General features: G+C 43.2%; 1 protein-coding gene across 2 annotated transcripts in view; it reads right to left on the minus strand.

Annotated features, from left to right (window-relative positions):
* Nucleotides 1-1,241: 1,241 nt before the first annotated feature.
* Nucleotides 1,242-25,492, minus strand: part of Dock4 (dedicator of cytokinesis 4) — a 397,452-nt gene continuing 373,201 nt past the window's right edge. Inside the window, exons 42-52 of one of the 2 annotated variants that reach the window (XM_052185914.1) lie at nt 19,348-19,524; nt 18,623-18,706; nt 15,858-15,977; nt 15,413-15,534; nt 15,011-15,077; nt 13,768-13,849; nt 13,534-13,643; nt 11,563-11,635; nt 9,746-9,859; nt 6,978-7,039; nt 1,242-3,689 (exon numbers count right to left, since the gene is read on the minus strand). In XM_052185914.1, coding sequence (XP_052041874.1) covers nt 3,234-3,689; nt 6,978-7,039; nt 9,746-9,859; nt 11,563-11,635; nt 13,534-13,643; nt 13,768-13,849; nt 15,011-15,077; nt 15,413-15,534; nt 15,858-15,977; nt 18,623-18,706; nt 19,348-19,524 — 1,467 coding nt within the window. In that variant the 3' untranslated portion in view covers nt 1,242-3,233. Of the gene's footprint in view, nt 3,690-6,977; nt 7,040-9,745; nt 9,860-11,562; nt 11,636-13,533; nt 13,644-13,767; nt 13,850-14,956; nt 15,078-15,412; nt 15,535-15,857; nt 15,978-18,622; nt 18,707-19,347; nt 19,525-25,492 lie in introns of both variants that reach the window. The other variant, XM_052185913.1, reaches the window with a different exon arrangement.

Consider the following 25,492-nt stretch of genomic DNA (forward strand, 5'->3'; position numbering starts at 1 on the left):
TCTGTAAGTTCATAAAAGGTAGCCCCAAATAGTAACCAGGACCCTTGAGTACCCTCACTTATATTCATGCATTGTTATCATGGCTTTGCTTTAAATAAAGTTTAAACAAAGTTAAAGTCCTTGCTACCTTTGCAAATTTGTGTGCTTCTTTTAACTCTTTGAGTAAGAAGCCAAGAATATGAGAACGTCCAGCCTAGACCCCAATCATTGGTAAAAAAAAAAAAAAAAAAAACCCAAAACAAAAACCCTTTCTGTTTTTTCTTGTTTTTATAGAACTAGGACCATATTTCAGTATTCATACATTTTGATATAAACCACCCTGCAATGTGTAAAAATCAAATAAGACAATGAAACCTGTTACTCTCATTGTTGTCTGCTGTGTAACAATCAACCACAAACCAGACAGAAACCAATTTAGGTAGGAATCTGAGCTATTCAGATTGTAGTTATGCAGAGAGTAGAAATACTTGCAGGCTTAGTTATAAGAAAAAGGTTCACAAAGGACCCAAAGCCCTGTAGTTAATGGGTTTGGGGGTTTAACAGGGCAGCAGATTGTTACTGACTTACACAGCTGTAAACCCGTCTCATGAAAATAAAAGAGAGACTTCGTTAAGAGACATTTTTTTCAGTCAATGGATTTTTTTCAGTGATTATGAAATGTCTTATCATTTTGTAAAATGGCGGGACAAAGAACTGGCATGCAGATAGATGCTCTCACTGCTGGGAGGGCAGCGGTCAACCTTCACTGTCCACCTGGCAGCTCTCTGCTTTGTGTTGAGCTTTGCAATGCAGACAAACTTTGATGGCTTGATTTGCTAAATCGGCTCTGGTTTAACTACTTAGCATTCAGCTGCCCAGGTAAATGTCATCGTCTCCACAGGATGGTAACTTATACCATTAACTTTCCAACCTTTGTTCTCTATGGTAGAAATGGTCTGTGTTCAGAGTCCAACAGCAACAGAAATAGGAATGATCAGCAGAGGAGTTTACAGATCTCATGATTATAGGACCAAGAGATTTGTGGCAGCCACTATCTTAGATGATCAGCCACACTGATGATTAGAATAAAGGCAGAAACATTAAGATTAATCTGATAACTTTATTTAATATTTACCATTCAGCAGCAATCAACATGAACATCTGAATCTCTTAAAATGTTCTGCTATATAGCTGCTTTAGAAATACACTCATAGAGTCAACTATTCACTGCCAAAAAAAAAAAAAAAAAAAAAAGGAAAGGCTTCAAGAGCAAATAACACTGATTTATTGTGTGCTCAAGCACTAGTCAAGAAAGCTGCTAAATTACACAGGAAAAGGAAATCAAAGAGGCTTTGTTATCTTATGCATGTCATCTTACTTAAGGGAAAGATTTTACTTCTTTAAAGCAAAAGAAACATGGAGCTTCCTACATACATGTATAAGTGTATATATGTATGTATATATATATATATTTTTTTTTAGGATGTGATTACAAACACAAAGTGTTATTATCAAATGCAAACGCTAGTTCAAGAAATTTCTAACTGCAAAACCTGCAAGATACAAAGCTAAAATTCATAGGTTCCTTTCCTCAATTATGAATACTTTCACTAAACATAAATATTTTTACATATATTAATTTTCTGACATTCAAAATTGTAAAGTCAATATGGCAGAATTATTGTTAAAAGCACATATGTACAAATATTTTCCATACATAAAGTATTTGGCATAATTATAACAATCATACTGCATCCACAACTGTTTGCCTTTTACTTTTTTTTTACACATAATGGTATCTCTTATTAAAATTAACCAGTTATGTACAAAAATACTTGAACATTTATTATAGAAAACCTCTATAACCAGCCTCAACAGCATATACCTGCTGAATGGTTTCATTAAGAGAATATAAAAAAGTGGTCACTGCCTTCCAGGTAAGCTAGCAACAAAAACAAACACAACTAAGATGAGCTTCCCAACAAAAGAGGGAAAATATTTAACAGCATGGTTTAAAATACAGTTCATATCTATTGTCAATTGAGTGTTATAAACAGTCAGTAAAAGGAAAAGGCAAAGATTAAAAAATACATCACTACATCCAAGGTGCTTGTTCACCCTCTACAACTGCCGCATCTCGTGCCTAGTCTATCTCCACCTATGCTGCTGTACCCATGCTAGACTGGGCCACAATCTGCCAACCCCAGGAAAAGGGCCACAGGACAAGCGAGCGAGCAGAGACTCTCAGCTCTCCTGAGAAGAAGGGAGAGTTTGAGGAATTCTTTATTTTATGCAGGATTCAAAGTTAATGTCCTCACCTTTTCAAAGTCCTTTTCCCATTCAATCATGTTAATATATTTTCACTAAGGTTTTGTCTTCCTTCACACTATTGATTTAATACTGTCCTGTATTGATTTCTGAATCCTTGTTAATGGGACACAGTAATTTGTGCCTATTTAAACCTTGAACACCTGCTCTTTATCAGTGACACGTTGTGTGTAGGAAATCATCAAGTAAGGAAGCACAAAATTCAAGTAAACACTTCTCCTGGGGTCTTTTGCTTAATCTAGCTGATTGGAACTCCGAAAGCAAATTGCACCTTGAAAAGTAATACAGTAGATAGCATGGTGTCAGGGCACTTAGAGATGTAGCAACCGATTCACAAAGCAGGCTACGGAAGCAGACAGCTGTTAGACGACAAAGAAGTATTTTGTTTAAAGACCAAAACAACTTCCGGTCCCAATCCTTGCACCCCTTATGTAGACGCACCAACCAACCAGCCTGCTCAGGGAAGAGCTGAAGTCTTCCCCTTCTTTACCGAAGTCTCAAGAAAGGGCCGTTGTGTTAGTCCGTGCACAGACACGATCAGTTTCTCAGAGTATCAAGTATTCAGAAAAAGAAAAGGTATACAACATTATCACACATTCTATTGCTTGACAATATTGTATGGGTTTTAAGATTTAAACTACATAAAAAAAGTGAACATAAAAAGGTACAAAAGGAGTCTTTTTCACAATTTACCACTTTCAAATGAGAAACGTTTTAATGAGACTCCGCCATACTTCATGTAACAGCTGGCGTTTTAGATCAGTAACTTTTAATATTGTGCAACATTATATTAATAAGCAAATTTAACTCCATTCATTTAAAGAAAGGTCTGAGTAAGATATTTAAAGTGCCTACACTAAATGTCTTCTCATCAGACTTATCTTGTAAACGGCAAAGAATTCATCGCAGGTACATAGAAAAGTGACTTATAGCTGAGACACCTTACGGGGCAGGGGCCTGGGCCTAGGGCCAGGCTCAGTCCTACGGGTCCCATTCTCCAGGTGGCTGGACCGCGCAGCCAAGGGCTTGGGGGGCAGAGCAGGTGGCTCAGAGGTGACAGGGATGGAGAGGCTGTGAGGTAGCGGGACGGGGCGCCGCAGAGTCCGCTCGTAGACACTGTAGGGGGGTGGGGTTTTGCTCTCTTTGCGTACAGGTTCCTCCGACCCGCTGAAGCCGGGCACCGGGACTGGGACTGGGACGGGCACCGGCACGGGCACAGACTGTTCGTTGGCTTGGTTTTCAAAGCCCGAGGTTTCCGACGTGCTACACCGGCTAAGCGAGGAGATCCCACTGCTGTAGCTGCCGGACAAGACTGGAGAGTTTGAGCTCAGTCCTGGGGAGTTGTACTCCACTGGAGATGGCGTGAAGGACTGTACGGAGCTCTGCTCCCATCAGAGGTGGGGTCAGGAGGGAAAAGAGACAGACATTAGAAATGTTTCACCAAGCCAGTACTTGACTGGCTGGTTCTTTATGACGACAAACGTGGATTTATAGGGAAATCTGTAATCCAACAAAGACCCTGTGAGCCCACTGAGACCAGGTAGCCATCAGTCAGCCCCAGGGAGGAGATAGAGACAATCCAAATCTGTCAATACCTCTAGCTCCCAGGAAGGAGGGAAAATATATCATCTACACCACCCAGCCTGTGATAGCTTATGGTAGTCCAAGCTAAGACAAACATCAGATTTAAATTTAAGCATTGCCTTCTGCAGTCCTGAAAATATACCCCCAGATGCTAATCTGCCAGGCCACACCCCCGTTTACCCAGTTCACCTCACCACCTGTGGGATATAAAGGTGCTGAGAGTAAAACTGGCAAGAGGATCTGGAGGCTACCACCAGTCTGGTCTGAACTAGGATACAGAGCTTTGGGGGTGTGGCTTGGCCATGGGTCATGACTGCCAGCTAGGATGCAGAGAGGCAGAGGAAGCCAGTGGGACACATTTCCCACTGCAGGAGAATCCTCGCACCCGTGTCAGGGAGCCCCTAGACACTGGAGCAAAACCTGCAAAATGACAGCATTTGGATTTTTTTTTTTTTTTTTTTTAAAGATGTGAGCTGTTTCTAAAAAGCCCAATGTAGTTGCTAATTTTGGTAAACAGGGAAATTTCCACATAAAGCCCAGATTTATGGCATTTCATAAGGACCTAGACACTGCAGCAAGAGCCCACATCTTCTTATGGAGATGGCCTGGGACAGGCAGGGGCTGTCTCCATCAGATCGGGTGTGCAGACCTGAGCACACTACAGGCTCCCTCCTTCCATGTGGCCCTTCAGCCAGCCTTCTTCACCTAGGGACAGCCATCTGGCCCTGCCAGAATCCGATCCTTACTGCTTCCTAGATCCTTCCATGTCTCAAGGAGAAGCCATGAGTAGGCTCTACTGGGAAATGCTGCCTGTGAACATACTCTTTAGGTACATTCAAGCTTTATTGGATTATTAAAATAATAAAAAAAATAGAAAAATAAGAACCTCAAATTTGTTTAGCCAGTGCTTTCCAAACTTATGTGATCACAGACCGTTTGTCTTTCATGTTCTACAGTGTGCACTTTGGTATTCTAGGCTAACTTTACCTTGATGCCTGCCCAGCTGTGGTGTGTGTGTGTGTGTGTGTGTGTGTGTGTGTGTGCAGGTACATGTGGAAGTCTGAAGTCAATCTTGGGTGTCGTTCCTCAGGAGCTCCCCACCTTGGTTTTCTAAGACCAGGTTTCTCCCTGGCTTGGAGCTGGCTGGCCAGTGAGCATTGAGGAACCTCCTTTCTCTCTCTTTTCCCAGTCCTGGGCTGAGTATTACACACCACCACATCTGGATGTAATGCATCTGCTTTTCCACATGGGTGCAGGGAGGCTGGACTTAGGTCCTGTGCTTTCAAGGCAAGCACTTTACTGACTGAGTTACTTCTCCTAACCTCTCATTTAAAAACATATAACACTGGTAGGCACGACTCCTTTCATTTAATAGGAGCACACAATTAAGCATTATGAATTATGAGATCCAGATTCTCTGACATCTTTTTTAGAAAGGAGATCTCAAATTCAATGTAAGACACATAAGTTCAGTCTTCTGTAAAGAGTCAGTTCTGATGCACTGGGGGTTTAGGCACACCCCAAATTCTATCAGAATGCACTGAAGTGCATTCCAACTATAGAGAAGCTTGAAACTTGGGAGTAGTGTGCCCTCTAAAGTAACCTGGGTGTTACAGCACAAGATGTGATCTCATGATTCATTCTCTTTCTCTCTTTCTCTCTCTCTCTCTCTCTCTTCTTCAAGCCTTAGCTATAAAGATATGTTACATCACAAGACTGCCTCTGGGCCAGTATGAATGCATGCAGATGTCTTTTAGGAGAGCGCAGGCCAGCTTGCTACCTAGAGCTATTTAATAGGTACTTGAGCATTTTCCAGTAAGTCTGTCTTTATTCTTTTAGAGTTTAATCTCTCCAACACTTACTGCCTTATTTCTACTCCACATAATGGAATTGAAAAACACAGGCGATAATTCCATCACAGTGTGTGGGAGCGAGTGCTTTTGAGAGTTTATAGACACAAAGATGTGGAAAGTACCATGCTGTCTGCCTCCCTCACATCAGGACGAAGACAAGGGGAGGCTTCCAGAGCAAACACTGTCATGTGGACGTCGTGATAACAGCCACAATGCAGAGTGACAGCAAAACTAGAAAATCATTTACACTTCCAGCAAAATTTTACATGGGGAATTCTGGCAATGAAAACCAAGCCACACTTTTTTTTTGAGGGTTCCCCCCTCCTCCCCCACGTCCTTTTGGTGCTGTTTCTGTTTCCTTAGGTGACAATCGTGAGCATCACAGATATAGTGAGTCATATCCTGTCCTGAAGTGCTTGTGGAGACTAATTTGTCTTTTAATCTCAGCTAGCTTATCTTATCTACAAGAAGGACACAGGGTGTGGAAACCTATCCTTTCAACAGACACTCCAGCCACAGGTTTGCTCCTGGGGCCCTGCTTCTCAGCACCACCCTTCTCCAAGGTGCTGAAAGGCCTTGGGCCATTCCTTTATGTGGATAGAGCATTATTCTTTATCTGTATGATTAGAGATGCTAAATAACCTGAATTTACATGTCAACCATTTGACCTTTAAGGTGGTTAGCTTGTTTGCCATGTTTTTTTTTCCCCATTTTTGCCAAGATGTCCTCAGTAATTCACTATGTGTTTGTAATGTGGAATATCTTTAATACAAAGTATTGAGAGAGAAAGTTGATAAAGTTCAAAAACGTCCAGAAGTGTTTTCCAATCTAAGTATACACATGCGCTTAATGTGCTTTAAATGTGTTGACTATAGTTTGTTATGTTCTCGTTGCCACGATTTGGAGAACTAAAGTGTTCTTACTACTATGGCGAATAATTGAAAACAAAAAATAACCCACAATGTGGTCTGTGTTCTTGGCATGTAAATACAGGCTATTTAACATCTCTAAACATACAAATCCTTCATGAAGATCAAGAATAATATTTAGCCCCTATCCTCATTCAGGGGATGTTTTCAAGGGGAAAAGTGGGGCTATTTTCTTGCCCATCCCCCCTTCTTAATGTGTTCTTCATCTTGTCTGTGGGAATGAAAGCATCTTTCATTAGGACAAGGTTTCAGGACAAAGGAACCAGGGCCAGTCTTTGGACCCCGTGTAAGGACAGGCCTGTACCTTCAACGGTGACCGTCCAGCAGGCGAGGGGGACACTGATGTCGTGTGTCTTGCCGGCGAAGCTGTGCGTGAAGAAAGAACATTTTATTAGGAAAACCCAGAGAGCTGCACCAGCCCTCTATGTGCACAAACCCAGGCAGATGTTAGTGTTTAAGGAACTCTGCATTCTGGGAAGAGGAAAATGGAGAGGAGAAAGCACACAACACCTATCTAGAATAGATTCCTCATAGAAGACAGTGCCACCGCGACATGGGCCCAAGTTACTGGTGCACACAAGATGCTTTGACTAGAAGGGTGTGGCCCCAAACTGCTCCAATGGTCTTACTTTCTTTTTCTGCTGACAAGGTGTCATACAATCAGCTCTAGTCTTGAGCTCCACGCGGATCTGCGGATGACAATGAACTCCCTACTCTGCTGACACCGTCTACGTGCTTAGGTTGTGTGTCTGTGCTGCCAGGCCTGGCGCTCACAGCCTTTCCACACACCCAAGTCCAGATGCCTTTCATCACTCAACTGCTTTATCTCATAAAATGCTCCTGCTGTGAAGAGCCAGGAGCCCTTGGGAGGTGCCTCTGTCTTTGGCCTGAACAGGGATGGGAAGACCGAGGCCACCCAGGCAGCCTAGAACAGGCCCATGGAGATGATCAGTAAACCTTCCCTTTCACCCCACCTCCCAGCATTCCCAGTGTAGACAGAAAGTTTGTCCACATCAGTACAAAGGGGAATCAGCTCCCCATGGTTTCTCTGCCTGTCTGTAGGCCTTCCCTCAGTCCCCTGAGTGGGGACTTTGAGATATCACCATCGTGGCAAGAGTGACTTCTGCTTCTCTGGGGTTTTCAGGTCTGATACTAGGGACCCGGCATGTGTTCTCTGTCCTTAAGGATCAGATCTTGTTTCTAGAGTGTAACTGCATAGCACAAAGCCAGCCTGTGAGGCAGCTGACAGGGTGAGGGCAAGCCGTGCTTCCCACTTCCACACAGAGTGATTCTGGCCAAGGTGAGCTGTGCTCTTCTGTGATTACCTGCCACTCTGCCAGCCATCACACTGAGGAGGTTTAGAACTCATAAAAACCTACAGAAAGGCTGAAAGGAAGACAGACAGACAGTTGCACAGCCCCACGACACTGACCACAGATGATGACATCGGGACAGACCATAAAAGCAATCAGTACAGAAGGGACAGCAGCCCTACCAATCTGCTCGGGAGGAGAAGGGTTGTCCAGCTGCGCTGAGCCCTAAGAGACCACAGAGGGTGGTCCATGACCACACTGCAGGACTGGACGGTCTCATCTACACAAGCCAGCTCCTGCTTCTCTTTCCACATGTTGGGAGTCTGACTAGGAAGAAAATCACGTATGTATAGAGAAATGAGTCCCCAGTGCGGTGTTGTATCTGCTACTACTGTCACAGAGGTCAAGGCCTCCTGGTGTCCTTGACTTGGTCTTAGACATGGTGCAGGCCTGGCACGGAGTGCTCATCCTCCGAGCTATTTTTCCAGAAATGCACTTTCTCCAAGCCTAAAATAGACCCATCAGGTTCCTTTTTGTCTCGGACGCTCAGCTAGCATTGATAACATTTATTCCTTGTAAAAACTACGAATCTTACTTTCCCTTAAAAATGCCTTTCAAGTTCCCATATTGGGGGGTACAACCACGCCATTAAACTCGACTGTCTGAATGTACATGTATCACCCATGAAATACACGTGATTTGGCTGATGAGGCCTCATTTCCACAATCAGACCAATACACTAATGCAGATGATCAATAGAATTAAATTTATCCCTCATTCTGTTTAAACATCTCTTGTACCCTGAAGAAACTATTCAAAGGATGAGAAGCTACAATGTAGCACGTGAGACAGGAATGCTTATCTAGGGAAATCTGCCAAAGACACAGCACCACATTTTCTTTGGTTCTTAGGCCAGCTACACCGGGAAAGCTCCAGCAGACATAGGAATGTGCTAACATGATTTGGTTACTGGAAAAGGCAGTCAGTTAAAGAAGTTTAAAGCTTCTCTTAAAATTGCCCCACACACAAGTCACCAAGCAAGTGGCACGTTCAGAGGGAAAGCTGGCCTCTTTCCCAACAGAAAATCACGAAAGAGCCAGCTCTGCTTCTGTCTGTCTGTGCTTCCTTCGGCCCCAGGGCCAGGCTGGAAGGTTCCCAACCATTTTCAGATGTTACTGAGCAGAAGATTCCCACAAATGGCCCGGTAACACGCCTCATTTCGGGGGCATAATCTACCGGCTCAGAAAACCCGAGGCTATACGTATGCACGCTAGGACGGGCTTCATGGGCCACAGTTACAAGTGATGCAGGTCCACGCTTCCGCCCTTTGAGCCATACCACTGCCGGAACAGAGCTGTCGGAGCAGCAGATAACGCAGGGTGTCAGAGTCACCTCAGAGCCGCTGAGAGCTAGCTCTTGAGCCACCTGAAACATTGATGTCGTTGTAGAAGATTATAGAAAGCAGCTGAGTTAGCAGAGATTAGTGCAAGAGAAGGGCTGAGGCCAGGGCGCGCGGCCCACCAAGCAAGAGGGGCGGAGCCGGGAAGAAGAGGGCATGCTCAGTCTTGCAAGGGACTTCTTAGAATGGACTGTTGTCTGAGTGTATGGCTGACGTGCAGGGAAAGGAGGGAGCGAACTAGAGGTGAATTTTACCTTGGAAACCAGATGCCTCCCTTTCTCTGAGAAATTCAAGGCCAACTGAAAATATTCAATATGCTTATTATATGAAAGTGATTATTCAAATGCTTCAAATACCCACCAGTCTGTGTGGGCCTTGGAGGGACAGGGGGAGAGATAAGCTTCCCACTGTCCGACATGTTCTTGGCTTCTTTCCCACTGTCCAGGCTCCAGCTGCTAGGGGTGGGATTCACAGCTGGAAGGGAATAACACAGCTAAAAACACAAGAGCCAGCTTTGCCTTGCAAACGTTTGAGATCTCAGGAGAACATCAGAATTATCCAGAACGTGGTCAAAAAGGCCACAAAACCTCAAGCAGGAAACAAGCAGAAGCTTCCCTAATACTGAAACCTCTCTCTAATTGGTTACCTAACGGAGCTGACATTTAATTGAGTAACAGCGGGTCTCTCTATTTCCCTCAAGCTGTCAAATAGGACTACAAATCTCTATGCCAGGGAGTAGCAACCTGCTGAGAATTCCAAATGTGTTTAGATGCTGAAAAATAGATGGGAAATATAGTCATCGGCCTATTTGTAGAAATGTCTGAACGAATGGCCATCTAAGGAGGTGGGGAGGCAAAGGGCACTCTCCGATTTCAACCACGTGGCAGAAGTATCAAGGACAGGGCTGAGGGTGCCACATGATCTCCCTGACCAGTGCTGTCAGGAAAGGACGTGTCCCAAATGGAGGGATTACACTAAACAAGTCCTGAGAAAACAACATGGACTGATGATAACATCATTGTTACTTTGCAATCCATCTGCTCCAGGCATCAAGATGTAGGAATACGGACAACTCTGCTAGGAAGCAGGGCAGGACGCACAAGGTTACGAAACACTCCACATTGAAGTTTCTAATAGTAAACCAGCATTCCCACTTACTTCCCGTGCAGATACTGCCATCTAATGGACACAGTGAGAATTGCCACATTTTATTCCTCCAAATTACTGCTTTGATTTAATGGGGTGGAATTATTTAAAAAAATTTTTTTTTCTCCATTACTTTTATATTTTCTGGGCGGTTTTCTTTAGTAAAGTTGGTAAAAATAATAGCACATCCCTAGTTTCTCCTGATAAAGATCAATGCTTGACTTACAACATTAAAGCTAATTCCACGCTTTAAAATAATTTTGGCTAGATCCTCGCTAATTTTCTTCTCCCTTTGGGAAGTGTTAATGTTAATGTATCAGTGTACCAAAATGGTAATACAGCCTAGTTCTTAATGGGGGCAATTAAAGTGCGCTTTACTGGGACATTTCATTAGTGAGTCTTGATTCATTAGCCTGTGAGACTGCTATTTTTGAGGCCTGACCCTGAGAGGCAAACGGGTGACTTTGCAAGTCCCTGCACCCGCAGAGGAGGAAGTGACATTTAATCTGCTCTTCCTGGTCTGTGCGTTGCTAATTGGCTTCTTACCACTATGCATGCATTTGGTGTGTGCATCTTATTTGTGTGCGTGCATGACCTTGAGGCCGGCCCCACTCCATTATGTGGTGGATTACGACGCTTTCATGGTGTTTAATTGTACAAGAACCTATCTGAGTCGAGCTGGCTGAATCTGAGCTTTGTGAAGGAGACAATGGATGGGGTCTGTGGAATCAATCTGAGGAGTAGCTGCTTTCATTGTGTGAACTAGTGCCTTAATTGGCAACTTTGCCTGGGCTCCCGGAACATCAGAAGGCAAAGGAGCTCCTGATTTGCTCAGATCTTAATAGTTTATGGAGAATGGATCATGATAAACTATCTTTCACTAATTGCCTAAAGATCACACTCACACTGATTGATCACTAACAGTCTAGAGCCCTACCTGCCACATGGCACACAGAAGACTGCGGGAAATGAGGACAGGACAAACCCTGGCACATTCTAGGACCTGCAAGGGTTGGATGATTGGTACCCACCTTTCTCAGGTGCAGAAAGGTTGGGGTCACTGCGAGGCAAGGCTCCATCTCCAATATGATTAAATAGCATCCTCTGGAAAGGGAGAAGAGTCCATTTTTATGATATAATACGCTGAGATATGACACCTTTTAGAAAATGAGATGGTTATCTCCTTATGAAACTCTGTGATCAAAACATTTTCTATATGGTATAATGAGCCAAGGAACAAATAATTAAACTATATTTAAAGGGAAAAGGGGAACAGAGTCATGTTTTCTGAAAAAAACATAATAAGAAATGGTGTTTTACATTAAATGTAAATGGTAAATAATTACCCATAATAAACGTAGGGAAAATTAGTAGTAAGTATTAGCTGGGTATGGTGTTCTTTACAAGTGTTTACTGCTAGACTGGCAGTATGACATGAATAAGAATGGAAGGAGAAATATTAATTTAAAAACCTACTACATAGACAAACTATCATGGTTTAAATCCTATAATAGGCAAAAATGAGCTTATGAATAATCTATAATTTTAGCCTACAAAAATACCAATTTTACATGGCTCTACCTAACTCATAAAAAGAAAAAGTGGAAATCTACAGCATTATACATTATTGTAATTTTGGTAACAAATATACTGCTTCAGATTTTACCCAAGGCAGATAACTTGGGACTAAACAAGGAAGGCTTTCAGAGTTTCCCATGCTGGCATATGATCTCTTAGAGCAGATGAAACAAACTGAAATCCCCTTGCAATGCCAGTGACAACGGGAAATAAAATTGGTTAGCTGGTTCAGCCAAACGCACTCAGAAATCATTTCTGCAAGACATCAGTGCTGCGCAGAGGAGGTATCGTGGGCCTTTCGGGAAGATCACACAATCAGCAAAGATAAACCAATCAAGCCAAATCCCACTCGCTCTCATCCAATTCCAGACGCAGCTACAGACTTCTGCCAGGATGGTGTAGAAAAACAGAGAAATTAGCTGGAGCAGAAACACGTAGTTTTCTCTGCTCTTAAAATTAGTCTCAAATAAACTGTGAAAAACTCAGGGATACAACACGAATCTTCAACTTCGTACCCACCCTCCAATGCACACACATTACCCATGGACTGAGCCTGTGGTCCAGTGCTCGCTCAGGCTTTTTAAAGTGAGGTTTGAGTGACAGGCAGAACCACATTCCCTAGTTCCTATGACATCTATAGGACACAGCCCCTTTCCTGGTAGTTCATGGAAGATCAATGGGCAAAGGAAAACAGACTGCACCTACATTCCTGGGGAAAGGAATCAGCTGTAGCTCTCCTCAATAGCTATGGGCGAACAGGAAGTTCTGGGCAGAAGCAGGAGTCTTCTGCTACATTAAGTTGTTCCTCCCTCCCAAGACTTCTGCACCATACACATGCAGACACACACACAGATGGTTCATTCGCTGGCTTTCCCTTGGAATGTTGTAAGCAGCAATGAAACAGGTTGAGATCAAGGACAGACATTCCCTCTCAGTTTCACTGTCAGGGCTGTGACCCAGATATCCCTCTAGAACAGTGGTTCTTAACCTGTGGGTCCTGGTCTTATTGAGGGTCCCTTCAGATATCCTGCTCAACCTATGGGTACCATCAGATATCATGCATATCAAATATTTATATTATGACTCATAAAATTAGCAAAATTATAGTTATGAATGATTCATAACAGTAGCAAAATTACAGTTAGGAAATAGCAACTCAATCATTTTATGGTCGGGGGTCACCACAGCATGATGAACTGTATTCAAGGGTCACAGCTTTAGGAAGGCTGAGAACCACCACTCGAGAAGGCTGAGTCAGATGGCACTCCAGACAATGGGCAGAGACTGGAGGTGGACTGACTGAGTCTTCTTCCAAGTAGCCTTGTCACTGGTTGCTTTTGGCAGGTACTGTGTCACTCTTAAGAGATTCACACACAATCCCACACCCTCCCATTCTTTAGCTTCTGATTCGCCCTCAGGAGTACCTGCGAAGGCTCCACAGGTGTTGGGTAAATGGCACTGCACGGTCTGTCTCTTGGGGACAGGCAAGAGTTTTCTCTGGAATGTTTGTGTTTGTCAGACAACAAAGGTGAAGCTGGGAAGAGAAACAGAAATTATCAATGAGCTAACCAGAGTGCCGTGGCAGGTGCCTACAGCATGGGCCACTGAAGCCACAGTTCTCAGGGCACCGGAAAGGGCATCCCCGATGCGGCACTAACCTCTGGCACTCGACGGAGCAGAACTGGTCACATTAGGTGAAGCAGAGTGAGTGGAACTCAGGCTTGAGGTAGACGGGCTGGGCTGAAAACACAGGGAACTACTGTCATACGTGGTTAGAAGTTTCAGTTCATGATATTTGAAGCAAGACACCAACATTCATTTCGTTTTCAAATTAGCAAAAAGAAAAAGAAAAACTCCCCAAAGGCCATTGAGAAACAGAGCGGAGTCTTATGGATTCAGACCAACAATGAAGATGGCCTGGATTAATCAGGCCTGAGATTTCTACTACTGCTGAAGGAAGGACCATACATGATCAGTTTCAGCTCTAGACCCTGACCCCGTCAGTAGACCTCCCTCCCTGTACTATAAAGAGAAATACTTCTAGCCTTGCGGACATAAATAGGGAAGTGTTTCTGATTTTTCATTTATCGGTTGCTTGTAAACACGTATGTACCGCAACATGTGTGTGAGTGTGTGGCATGCACGTGGCGCTCAGAGGACAACTTGAGTTAGCTCTCTCCTTCAGCTATGTATGTCATCATGCCTGGAGGCAAGTGCCTTTCCCACTAAGCTATCCAGCTGGCCCTGGTGTTTCTAAAAGGCACACAATCTGCCTTCTCCTTAGCTTCAAACCTCTGTTCAGAGCATACACTGGGAGTCACATTGTGGCTGTTTCCAAAGACAGTGCTAGGTTTATTTTACTACCATAAAATAAAATGCTTCAAGACTCCCGTGAATTCTAAAACACCTTCAAAATTATGCATTTTCTTCCATGTCTTTTTTATTACAGAAAATTTTCTTATATGACTATGCAAATTTTATACTGGGGCCTCAAGCCCCAGGGGAACTCATAAAGAGTTAACTAGAGAACAGTAGGAAGCAGCTGGTATATGCCAGGACCCGGAAAGCAAAGAACTACCAAGGTCGATCTGGAACTAAGCTGGGGCAGCTTGCCTGGGTTTTTTGTTGGTTGCTTATATTTTCTTGAAGTGATGGGCACTTTGGAAAGAACCATCTTTGTGGATTCCAAAGGCCAACAACACAATACTGAGAGCTTTTAAAAGGTCAGTCCTTAGGTCAAGTTCTTGCTTGAAGGTCTGTTCATGAGCCCAGCAGAATGGACAGACACTCTCATGATGCAGACAGAAACGGAAATAAACATAAGCAGACAAAAAGCTAATGAAGTACCTGCATGTTAAAGACTTCATCAGAGCTTTCTGATTGCCCTGTAATATTGCTTACTTCAGCAGAGGCCTGTGAGGACAGCGAGGACGAGGAATACCGGTTGACAGCTGGGTAACTTAATGGGCTGTTTCAGGGGAGGAAAAAAAAAAAAAAACAGTTGTTAACTCAGTCTTGGAACTGCATTTTATCACACGCTGGCACGGCATAAAACCGAAGGGAAAAAAGACACATCCCATTTTGTTTTCTCCTGTTTGCCTCAATATAATCGAATGTTTGAGTTTGTTTATTTCTCATGCTGTCGCTGTTTTACCAGGGGCAGATGTCTGCAGCTGCCTCACGGCTTAATTATTTCATTAAGAAATAGAGAATTTGACAAATTGTACCATAAAGGATGAGAGAACCATTCCAGATCATCTTGTGGGGCTGGAAAATTGTAAGGTAATTCAGAATATGACTTACCTGCGTCTAGGGATTACCCTGGTACCATCTGGACTCATGGAAGCAGGGGCTGAGTTTCTACACACACGAGGGCTTCCATTGGGAAAATGGACAGGGCTGGCCTGGATACAAGCAGGGAACTCCTGAAGAGGAGATAAAGGACATGTTTGATTAGAGCAACTGATCTATGAGGTGCTTCAGCCTACTAAACATACACCCTCAACATCATGGAATCCACCTAGGGACCAATTGCAAATGCCAGTGTTATTGAGCCTTCTGACACAGACATTTGTTTTCACAAAAGGTGGGAAACAGCAGGACCGCAACTGTAATAGTAGAAGCTCCCTGGCAAATGCTGCAGTGTGACAGAAGAACCAAAAGATGTCACTATTGGATACTTCATCCAGAGACTCCCAAACAGCAATGGCCACTGTTAGATGGCCCCACCATGGCCCTTAACACACACCTGTATCCCGAAGCTCGATTTCATCACAAAGAACTGGTCCACCAGTTTTTTGTGAAGGGGTCTCATATCTTGAGGTACAAACTTCTCATGCACGGCTAGTCCAAATTCCAGAATCTGGGCCTTGATAAGGACAGAAGGAAAAGCCCGCATTAGTGACTACTTCTCATGGGTGTGGTCCATACATCCTACCTGCTACCCCGATGATGAATGGGAGCAAAGGTCGCTTTACGGGAAGTCACAGGATCAAACAATTCCTACGTGGGGATTAAATTTGGGTCTGTCTGGTCACCACAAACTTGACTTTCCTACTTTACCTTCCCTAAGTATCTCCTATCTTTGATGATAACCCTCTTTGGTGGTTATGGGTCCCCACACCCCTCATCCCCTTCCTAGGGTGAGGCAGGGAATGAGGCCAGAGCTGTTTCCTGTTTGGATGGTCAAACAAATTTTTCTCAGGATGACACCCTCTCTCCTGCAACAGCCTCCCAATCCTGAGCTTTGAAACATTTTCTAGGGAAGAAAGGAGAGAGGAAACAAACAAATAGAGCAGGAACTCTGTAGCAGTTGCTATGCTTTTCGTTTTTCTGTAAAACAATTAGTCTCCTGTAGTTACTATAATACACAACGGGTCCTGTTTCAAAGAAAAGGATAAACATTAAACTCTCCTTTGTTCAACTATCGATAGTGTGTGATTTCTTGGGTTCGTATGACAGCAATCTTCTGCATCTCAGTAAACTGAGATGGGGCTGCAGCATGTTCTCCCCTGGATGCCTACCCCTGCCAACACCTTTCCAAAGAGAAAAGCCCCCTAAACAAACAGGGAGGAAACAGTGACGTATATCTAACATACAAAGGGGAGATGGGGGCTGGAGAGATATCTCAGCGGTTAAGAGCACTGACTGCTCTTCCAAAGGTCCTGAGTTCAAATCCCAGCAACCATATGGTGACTCACAACCATCTGTAAGAAGATCTGACACCCTCTTCTGGAATGTCTGAAGACACCTAAAGTGTACTTACATATAAATAAATAAATTTTTTTAAAAAAAGGGGGAGAGACCCCCTGTGAGATGTGAGGGACCCCGAAGTTGTGAGTAACTACAGCAACTGCTGGCCTTCTTCATTTTAAATAGCTGTTGGGTCACCTTTCATTTGTTCAGGATAATTTTACTTGGGTCATCAGGGAATAGACTCCAGCATGGAGATTAGGAAGCTCATCGCAGGGAGCTTGGCCTATGGGTCAAGCAGAAGCAGGGCTCTACAGATAAAGTCGAGACACATAGCAAGCTGGCCAACACTACCAAGCACAGCACCTCTTTGGAACTTTGTTAGGCTTTCAAGGCTGTCCTGTGTTGGACTCAAATGGCCAGGCTTTATACTTTCCCCCAGTCTTAGAAGTGTGTCGTTGAGAAGACCGTGACCACGGGCCAAGTGGCTCTCTATAATTGAGGCAACTCCCGTAGGATCAGGCAGCTGGATATATCTATTGAAGATATCTCTATGTCAACCAGACAGGACCAGGAAGGATGGTGGCCTTTTCAGTCTAGCTCCTACTGGTTCCACAGAAATGGTGCGTCATGCCCAAGGTTACAGGACAGGTGTTTGCTTCAGCTGTTCTATACCAGAGACCTCACAATTCCTAGCCACAGACAGCTCTTTCCATGGGGTCCCATGAACATGCAACCAGGCATGACAAAGCAAAGTCTCTCTTATTTTATTTTCTTGAAAAGAATCTTAACTCTAAACTACAGTTTTAATTCTGGGGAAAGAACTTATTCAGGCCAACCCCCACCCACAAAAAAGACTGCTTGATGCTCCAGTTGATGTTCAAAGCATTGTTATAAAATCAATCAAGGTTAAGGTCTTTATGCAGTCCTGCATAATCACACTAGAACGTATCTTTTCTTGTAGGTCAAAGTTCTCTCCCCCCACTAGTCCACTTGCCCTTATTATATAGCCCTGTCTCTCACCCCGTGTCATTATTTTGTGGATAATATCTGCAGAGCATAAATGGACTAAAACCCATCATAACCTGATCACCTTCCCATTTAAAAACCATGCTTTTTGACTAATTTCATATTATCAAGCAGGAAGAGATGCTTCTGCCTCAGTCTGTCATACATACTCTGTTTTTAAGGGGAACAAAACTATTTCCTGTTTAACCCAGATAGCCAACTGTTTTGTCTGTATATGAGGTTTGCAAATCCTTTTCAGGAAACTCTCAACAGGGGCATAGCCAGCAACAGAACACTTATTCTTGCTCTCAGTTCTTGATGGTACCAAATAAAAACAAACTGCTTCTCTGAAGTAGAAAATGAGGAGTGTGCCTTGTTTGTCCACATAATACATCCTCTCCACTGCAAAACACAATACTGCCGCAGAGCAAATTCTATTTATTGTATACTCTTTACTATTACACTTATGTAACTGTCATATTCATTCATGTTCTTATTCAGGGTCTTGAGGTGGCCTGAATTTATTTGAGCATAAAATTTTGAGTGACAGGTTATCAACAGGTCTACAGAGCAAGTAAGTCTTAGGGAGAGACATTCAAAGAAACTTCATGAAATGTTACTAATAAGAATGACTTTTTAAGTTTGCTCTTGGTTCCAAGTGGGAAGAAATTAGCCAGTTGGGATACATCACAGGTGAATCTGTCAATTTGACTGCCACTTCAGTTAGGCTGTTCATGCAAATGCCCGTTGGTGGGTATCTGGCAAGGATGCATAGAGTTAGGCAAGATAGAAAGGTTGTTTCTGCGGTCCTACCTGCTCAAGCATCAGCTCTCTTAACCGTGCAATCTTCTCCCCATCTTCAGGATGACTTAAAATATAGTCTTTGACAAAGAATGCCTAGGAAGAGAAGGGACAGTCAGACCACCCTGGGAGAGTCACCATGGAAGTGGAAGGCACACTTATTATTTTGCTAAGGCTTGGCACATGTCGAGTAATGGCATGATTATGAAACATGTTTGGGGACAGATGGAGTGATTCCTAGCTGTGGGTAGCTGGTCACAGGCAACATTCAGAAAGCCAGAGCATCTCTCATAAGATAAAGAACATATTCAAGTCAATAAACTATAGGCATTATATTCTAAAATAAATTGTCTTAAGATTCCATGTGGCTAAGATGGTCTTCGGGCTTATTATAAAAAGCAGATGAAAAGGTCCGCTTAAAGGATCACCAACCAACAAAAACACAAGACTACTCCTCAAACCTCTTTGATCAGGCAAGTGACTTTAGGTAGACATTTGTTAAACAGTTCTGATATTCTGAACCCAACACAAATACACTTAAAGTATCTCATCATGGAGATGAATACATGGGCTGCAAAACGGTTGGCTACATAACAGTCCTGTGTTATAGAAGATTGCATTTAGGTGGACTGCAGTCATCTGTGACTGATAATGGGCCCATGTTTGCACAAAAAGATCTATAAAACCCGAAGGCATCTCCACTGACACGTTCTTGTCCAGCAATCCTCAGTCCTCACCTCTTGATACCTGGAAACCCCACCATTCACTGCGGCATCTATGACTCCATTGAGGCACATGGTCAAGGGGTTGATATTCTGCATCTGCCTCGTCTGACACTGGCTGATCAGGGTCTTCAGCTGCTGGTTCTTATTTTCTAACACCTCGATGGCGTTTTCCAGAGGACTCATTTCTACCTGAAAAGCAAATGAGTATAAATATCTATTGACTTCCATGACATTCAAAACCAAAGATATAGAGACAGGAGGTCGGGGTGGGGATCAAGACAGACAAAAGTAGATAATCCACCTTATGAATCATCTTAGTGCGCGGCCCCCCCCCCCCCCCCGGCCCATCAAGATCTCTTCTGGGAGTATCCCATAGCAGAGGGAAAGGTGTGAAGGCTAAGTTACCCATTCATCAGTAAGGCGTGAAAACATCAGATAACTATATCCATTGGTGGGAGTGTGTTTTGGGTAACAAGGAACTGTCCATTCTATAATAGCACAGCAATAAGCATCCCCTGTTTATGCTCTCTTGGGTAGACCCCGAATAATGACTCTGCCATTCCTCTAGCCACTTATTTGATTCAAATCAGCATGAGAAATACAGAGATATATTAGCGGATCTTCTGGTGTCAAAGAGCTTTCAGTCTAATTGGAGAGAGAGGACATATGCCCATGCAGACCCCCTACGCATTTATATCAGCACCATATGGTGGCGCAGGATGGCACACAGTTGGGAGTTACAGAAAACAAGATAATCACATACATTCCAGGATCTATTTCTTGGTGCAGAGCCAAATAGAATCATAATGACTTACTGGGTTGGCACAGGGGATCTAATTGTGTCTGTGATCAAAGTGTTTTCTCCAATATATGGCATTGTGCTGTTAACGCCACTGACATTACTCTGAAGAGAAGGTCTTCCAAACTCTTAGTGATGAAGCAATTGGGCTTCCCGGAAGCACACTTAGGCACACGTTCTTTCAGTTAGAGAAACAAATTAGAATAAAAGGCCACCCAGGCCATCTTAAAGTAACAGTGAGAAATCACAGAGTGACTCAAGTGTATGAAAATGTAGAATAAATACTAATCAAGGATAATATAAAGGGAAGGGAAGCCAGAACACATGAAAAATAATTTCAATATGCATACTCAGCAAAGAACCGTTCACAGTTTTGAAACTAGAAAAAAAGAAGGCAAACAACACAAGAAAAAAGCTGGGCAAAAGACAGGAACAGCAATTTCAGAGAGAAGTAAATTTAACCAACCAGTAAATACCTGCAAAGGGACTGAGCCTTCTATGTGAGGGAACACAAACAATACCATACTATAAACACTATAAAATGCCTCCTACAGTAGAACATATAAATATGGTGATAGCAAATGAGAGTGTAACTGTGAGCACCAATGCCCCCTTTCTGCTGTTGGAAGTGCAAACTGTCTCATTCACTTTGGAAAACAGTTGCAGTTTTCCATAGTGAACATAGATCGATCGCCTATCTACCTATGTAAATTACATATAATATTATCTAAAGCTTTATCTATCTCATGGTCCAAAAATCCTTTTTGTAGGTAGGTGTACATCTGAAAAAAACATGAAGCTGGACATATCTGTACATGTGCAGCTGGAACCACGAACAAAAATATTTATAACTGTTCCCCTAGTCAGGAATAATACATCGTAATGGGAAGCTTTCTTGCCATACTGATTAAATTGGGAAAAAAAAATACCACAAATAACACTGAGAGAATGAAGCAACTCTAAACAGGGTGCACGCGCTTAAGCCAAATGAAGAGAACTGGTTTAGAAGAGCACAGGCAGGTGAGGGCTAAGCAGGAAATGCATACCGTGAACTTCAGGATACCTTGGGGAAGGGCAGGGGACTCGGTGCCATTTGGAGGGTACACAAGACGCCCCTACGGTGCTCCAGCAGTGATAAATCTTTTAAACAATTTGTGATATTGAACCTTTGTTTCCTATGTGCGAAAGCCAAAGCATAAAGGAAAGTCAGAGTCTAAACCACTCTAAGCTGATTAATAAGTGTCTTCAGAACACAGGACAGAATGCTGGTTCCGGAGCAGTGGCTTGCAACCTTCCTAATGCTGTGACCCTTCAATGCAGTTCCTCATGATGTGGTGACCTCCAGCCAGGACCTTCATTGCTACTTCATAACTGTGATTTTGCTACTGTTATGAACCATGGTGTGTGTGTGTGTGTGTGTGTGTGTGTGTGGTGTGTGTGTGTTTTCTGATGGTCTTAGTCAATTTCCAAAGGGGTCATGACCCAAACGTTGCTGCTTAGGGGCTGTGGGGAAGAGCTGCTTTTGAAAGGACACAGACTCTCGGATCACAGAAGGAAGGACTTGGAGAGATCAGTGACTCAACAGCTGCAAACAATCAGCCCTGTCACTATGCACTCAAAAGGGATTACAAAAATGTTTATGAGTTGTTTGTACTATAATAAAATTTTAAAAAAAAGTTTGGTTTTACAAACTCTAATACTAGTATTCAATAATTTTTGTGAATATCACATAAGAGATAAAAAAAAAAACCTTGTGTAGAATACATGAACTTCAGAGAATATTTCCAGTGCATGCTTGAGACAAAGTATAAATAGTTCACAATGATGGAGAAAACTGAAGACCGGGAAGGCATGGACTGTCTGCAAAAGAGCCAGAACTCTGTCAATAAAAATAGTGCTGCAAATCTTCACCAGCACTCAGGAAATACAAGGAGTGACACACAGGCTGCCCAGTCTCCTCGTCAGGTCAGAGAGCAAAGAAGGTGCCTGCGGGGAAGACACCGAGCAGCTGGCCTGTGGCCGCCCACTCCTCCCGAGGAAGAGCCTTTGGGGAAGCGAAAAGACACAGGTGGTCAGGCCACTTCTCCCCTGACCAAACCTTCATGTAAAAAAAGCTATGACTTCCATGTGCACTGAGAGTAACTGCCAGGAGGCCGACACGATCTCTGGAGTCCTGTAGTAGGAGGTCAGTAGCAGGACTTCATAAGTCCGAAGCCCAGGCTCTAAGACAGTGTCCCTGAGAGGTTACCAGCTAGCCCTCCAGAGAATTACATGCAGCGTCTCCTACTACCATACAACTAAAACCGGGGAGTCCTGTGAACCCCATTTATAGCTTTTGTGTGTGATTCTAAATTGTTACCATTGCTGTGAGATAGAAAGATGGCAGATGCTGCTTCAGTCTTGGAAATTCCTCTTTGCCGGAGCATCTGGGCCACATTAAATTACTAATAAGGCTTGATGCTAGGAAGAAATGTGGAGTCATGTCTGATTGGCTCAAAAGTACCATCTCTAAGGATAAATAAGGAGAATGCAAGAGGCAACTGATCAGGAGCTCAAGTGCAATCATAAAGCAACTGAAAATAAATAATAAAATTAAGAGGAATAATTTAGTAACAATAGCTGCCATGGAGAAACACAAAACAAACACACTTAAATCTATGATCTGGTAATAACAGTAAAACTGAAATCAAACAAATTTTAAGCAGCCTTCCTGTTGCTGCTTAGGATGCTAGGACTAACTCATTTTAAAAAGAACATTTTATTTCCTTCCCTATATATTATAGTAATAAAATATTTGATAATGAGTATTATTTTATAAAGGTATTGCAATGAATAAGAAAAGACAAATGATAAAATATTAAAATACATTTATTCATTTTGTGTGTGTGTGTGTGTGTGTGTGTGTATGCATGCATGCACGCATGTGATGTTGTACACATGGAGGTCATAGAACAACTTGAGAGCGTTGGTTCTCTCCTTCTAACACGTGGGCGCTGGGGATTGGACGCAGGCTTTCAGGCTGAGTGGTACCTTTACCTACTGAACTCTCTTACTGGGCCCCAAATATCAGTATCTCAATCCCTAAAAGATCAATAGGTCTGGGCCATGACAACCAATAACCGATTGTCAATTATTCTTGCTGACATCACAAGAGAAGAGGAGGGGAGAACAGAAGAAAGTAAGAGAGAGGCATAAAAAAAGCTATGAAGTAGTCTTTTAGAAACAAACCTTACTATACCTTTAGGCTTAACTATCAACTTCCAAGAAATATAGGCCACAGAGAAATAAATTATATGACCCCACTTGGATCAAGACTTAAGAAAACATTTCAAGGCTAACCACTGTGATTCTTCAACAAAAAATATTAAAAAAAAAAAAAAACACGCAAGGGGGAAAATCCAGATTAAAAGCCTTTAGGCAACACTGCAAAGAACTAAAATGAGTGTCAATCGTCAAAGGAAGAGTGAAAAGGGAATCAAGACTCTTGGTGAGGTGTAAGGGAGCACTAGAAATTTTATATTCATCACATTCTTGTGATTCTTTTATAGGTAATAATGATAGGTTGTTTATAAATACACACAATCAGACAGTTATGGATGACACTGTATGACGTCCCATTTGTTATCACATTATCTGGTGTGATAAGCGGTTAGAAGTACAGATAAAACAAAACGAGTTCCTTTTCTAGCGGCTGAACATGACAAGGTAGCATCGCTATACATTCCCTCTATTGTTTTTTGAGTGATAGGACTAAGTTTCAGAGGGTAACTGCCTCCCATGTCCTCGGAGTGTGAGGTAGGGTCGAAGCAGGAGGCTTCTTATCTAGGCAGCAGTGAAGCACTAGATGGCGCTGTTGGCAGGGCTGGAAGAGACTCCTGGGATTCTGGGTAGGGAGATACGTATGTATATTTTTTGTTGCATTTGTTCTTTGACAATTTATGCATATATAATGTGTATCTTGATGACTACAAACAGAACCCTTTCTAATATCCCTCACGCTCCTATCATTCCATCCTGCCTTTGAATACATAGCCCACATTTTTTCTTTTTGTTGGTGTTATTATTATTACTATCATCATCATCATCAACAACACCCTCTGATTCTAACCAGGATCATCTGTGTGACCATGGCTTTGGACTCATCCACTGGGCCTAGCGGGCTCCTCAGTGGACACTCAAATGAAGAATGTCTATCCCTTCCCTGGAATCCATTACTAGTTCAGCAGGGAGGGAAGGGCTCCATGAACCCATTCCTGATCTATGGCTGAATGTTGATAGACCCAGTCTTGAGTAGGCTCATTACAGGAAGCCATAGTTCACAAGCACACTGCTGTGCCAGGTCCAGCAGACAGCATTCCTCAGCCTTCTCCCTATCTTACATTCCTCTGCAATGCTCCTTGAGCTGTAGCGGGGTAGTGTAAATGTCCTGTTTAGGGCTGAGAGTTTAGCTGTTATCTACAGCCTGCACCTTGCACAGCCCTGGGCCTCTGCATTCACCAGTTTATTATGGTCAAGCTTCTCTGGTTATGGCTGGAAGTAGCACTTATACATGGACATAACCATAAATATTTAGAAGGCAGCTTGGCAACATAACAGTTTAGCTAAACAGGAAACAGTTCAGCTCTAGGGCCTAAAACCTCCTCAGGCATGTATTGTGGGGCGGGGCAGGTATACTGCACTAGATATGACTTCCCCCTTGTGGAGGGGCATCAGATCCACATTGAGAGTCCATCTCACCAGAATCAGAATGGCCATCATAAAGAACAAACACTGGTTAGGATGTGGCGACAGAGAAACCCTTACTGTTGGTGAGCTTACACTGGCAAAACCACCATGGATGTCAGAGTAGAGGTTCCTCAAAAAACCCTAGAGACAGAACTACTGCATGACCCACTACAGACTCAATACCCAAGGGATGCTACATCTTACTTCAGAAAAAAAAAAAAAACTTGCTCAACCACGCTCACACTTGCATGTTCACAGCAGCTAAGTGGGATCAGCCTTGATGGCCGTCCACTGATGAGTGCATGTGAAAATGTCTCCATATACACAGTGTATTTCCTTCACCTGTGGAGAAATGTGCAGTTAGGAAGTCTGCGGGCGAATGGATGGAACTAGGGAAAAAGTATACCGAGGCTCAGAAAGATAAACACTGCATGTTCTCTCTCACATGTGGAGTCTAGCTTCAAACCTTCAGATCCCTGTGATTAATCTGGAGTACGTGCAGAAGCAGCGAAGTAAGATACAGGCGATTGAGCTGGGGAGATGCCTTAAGGGAGTGGGGAAAGCAGCACAGAGATATGGCTATGCAGAGGGGGGATTGTGAGGGTACAAAGTTTAAGCAGGGATGAGTGTGGG

Source organism: Apodemus sylvaticus, chromosome 6 (genome assembly GCF_947179515.1).
Source record: "Apodemus sylvaticus chromosome 6, mApoSyl1.1, whole genome shotgun sequence".
In the NCBI taxonomy this organism is placed as follows: domain Eukaryota; kingdom Metazoa; phylum Chordata; class Mammalia; order Rodentia; family Muridae; genus Apodemus; species Apodemus sylvaticus.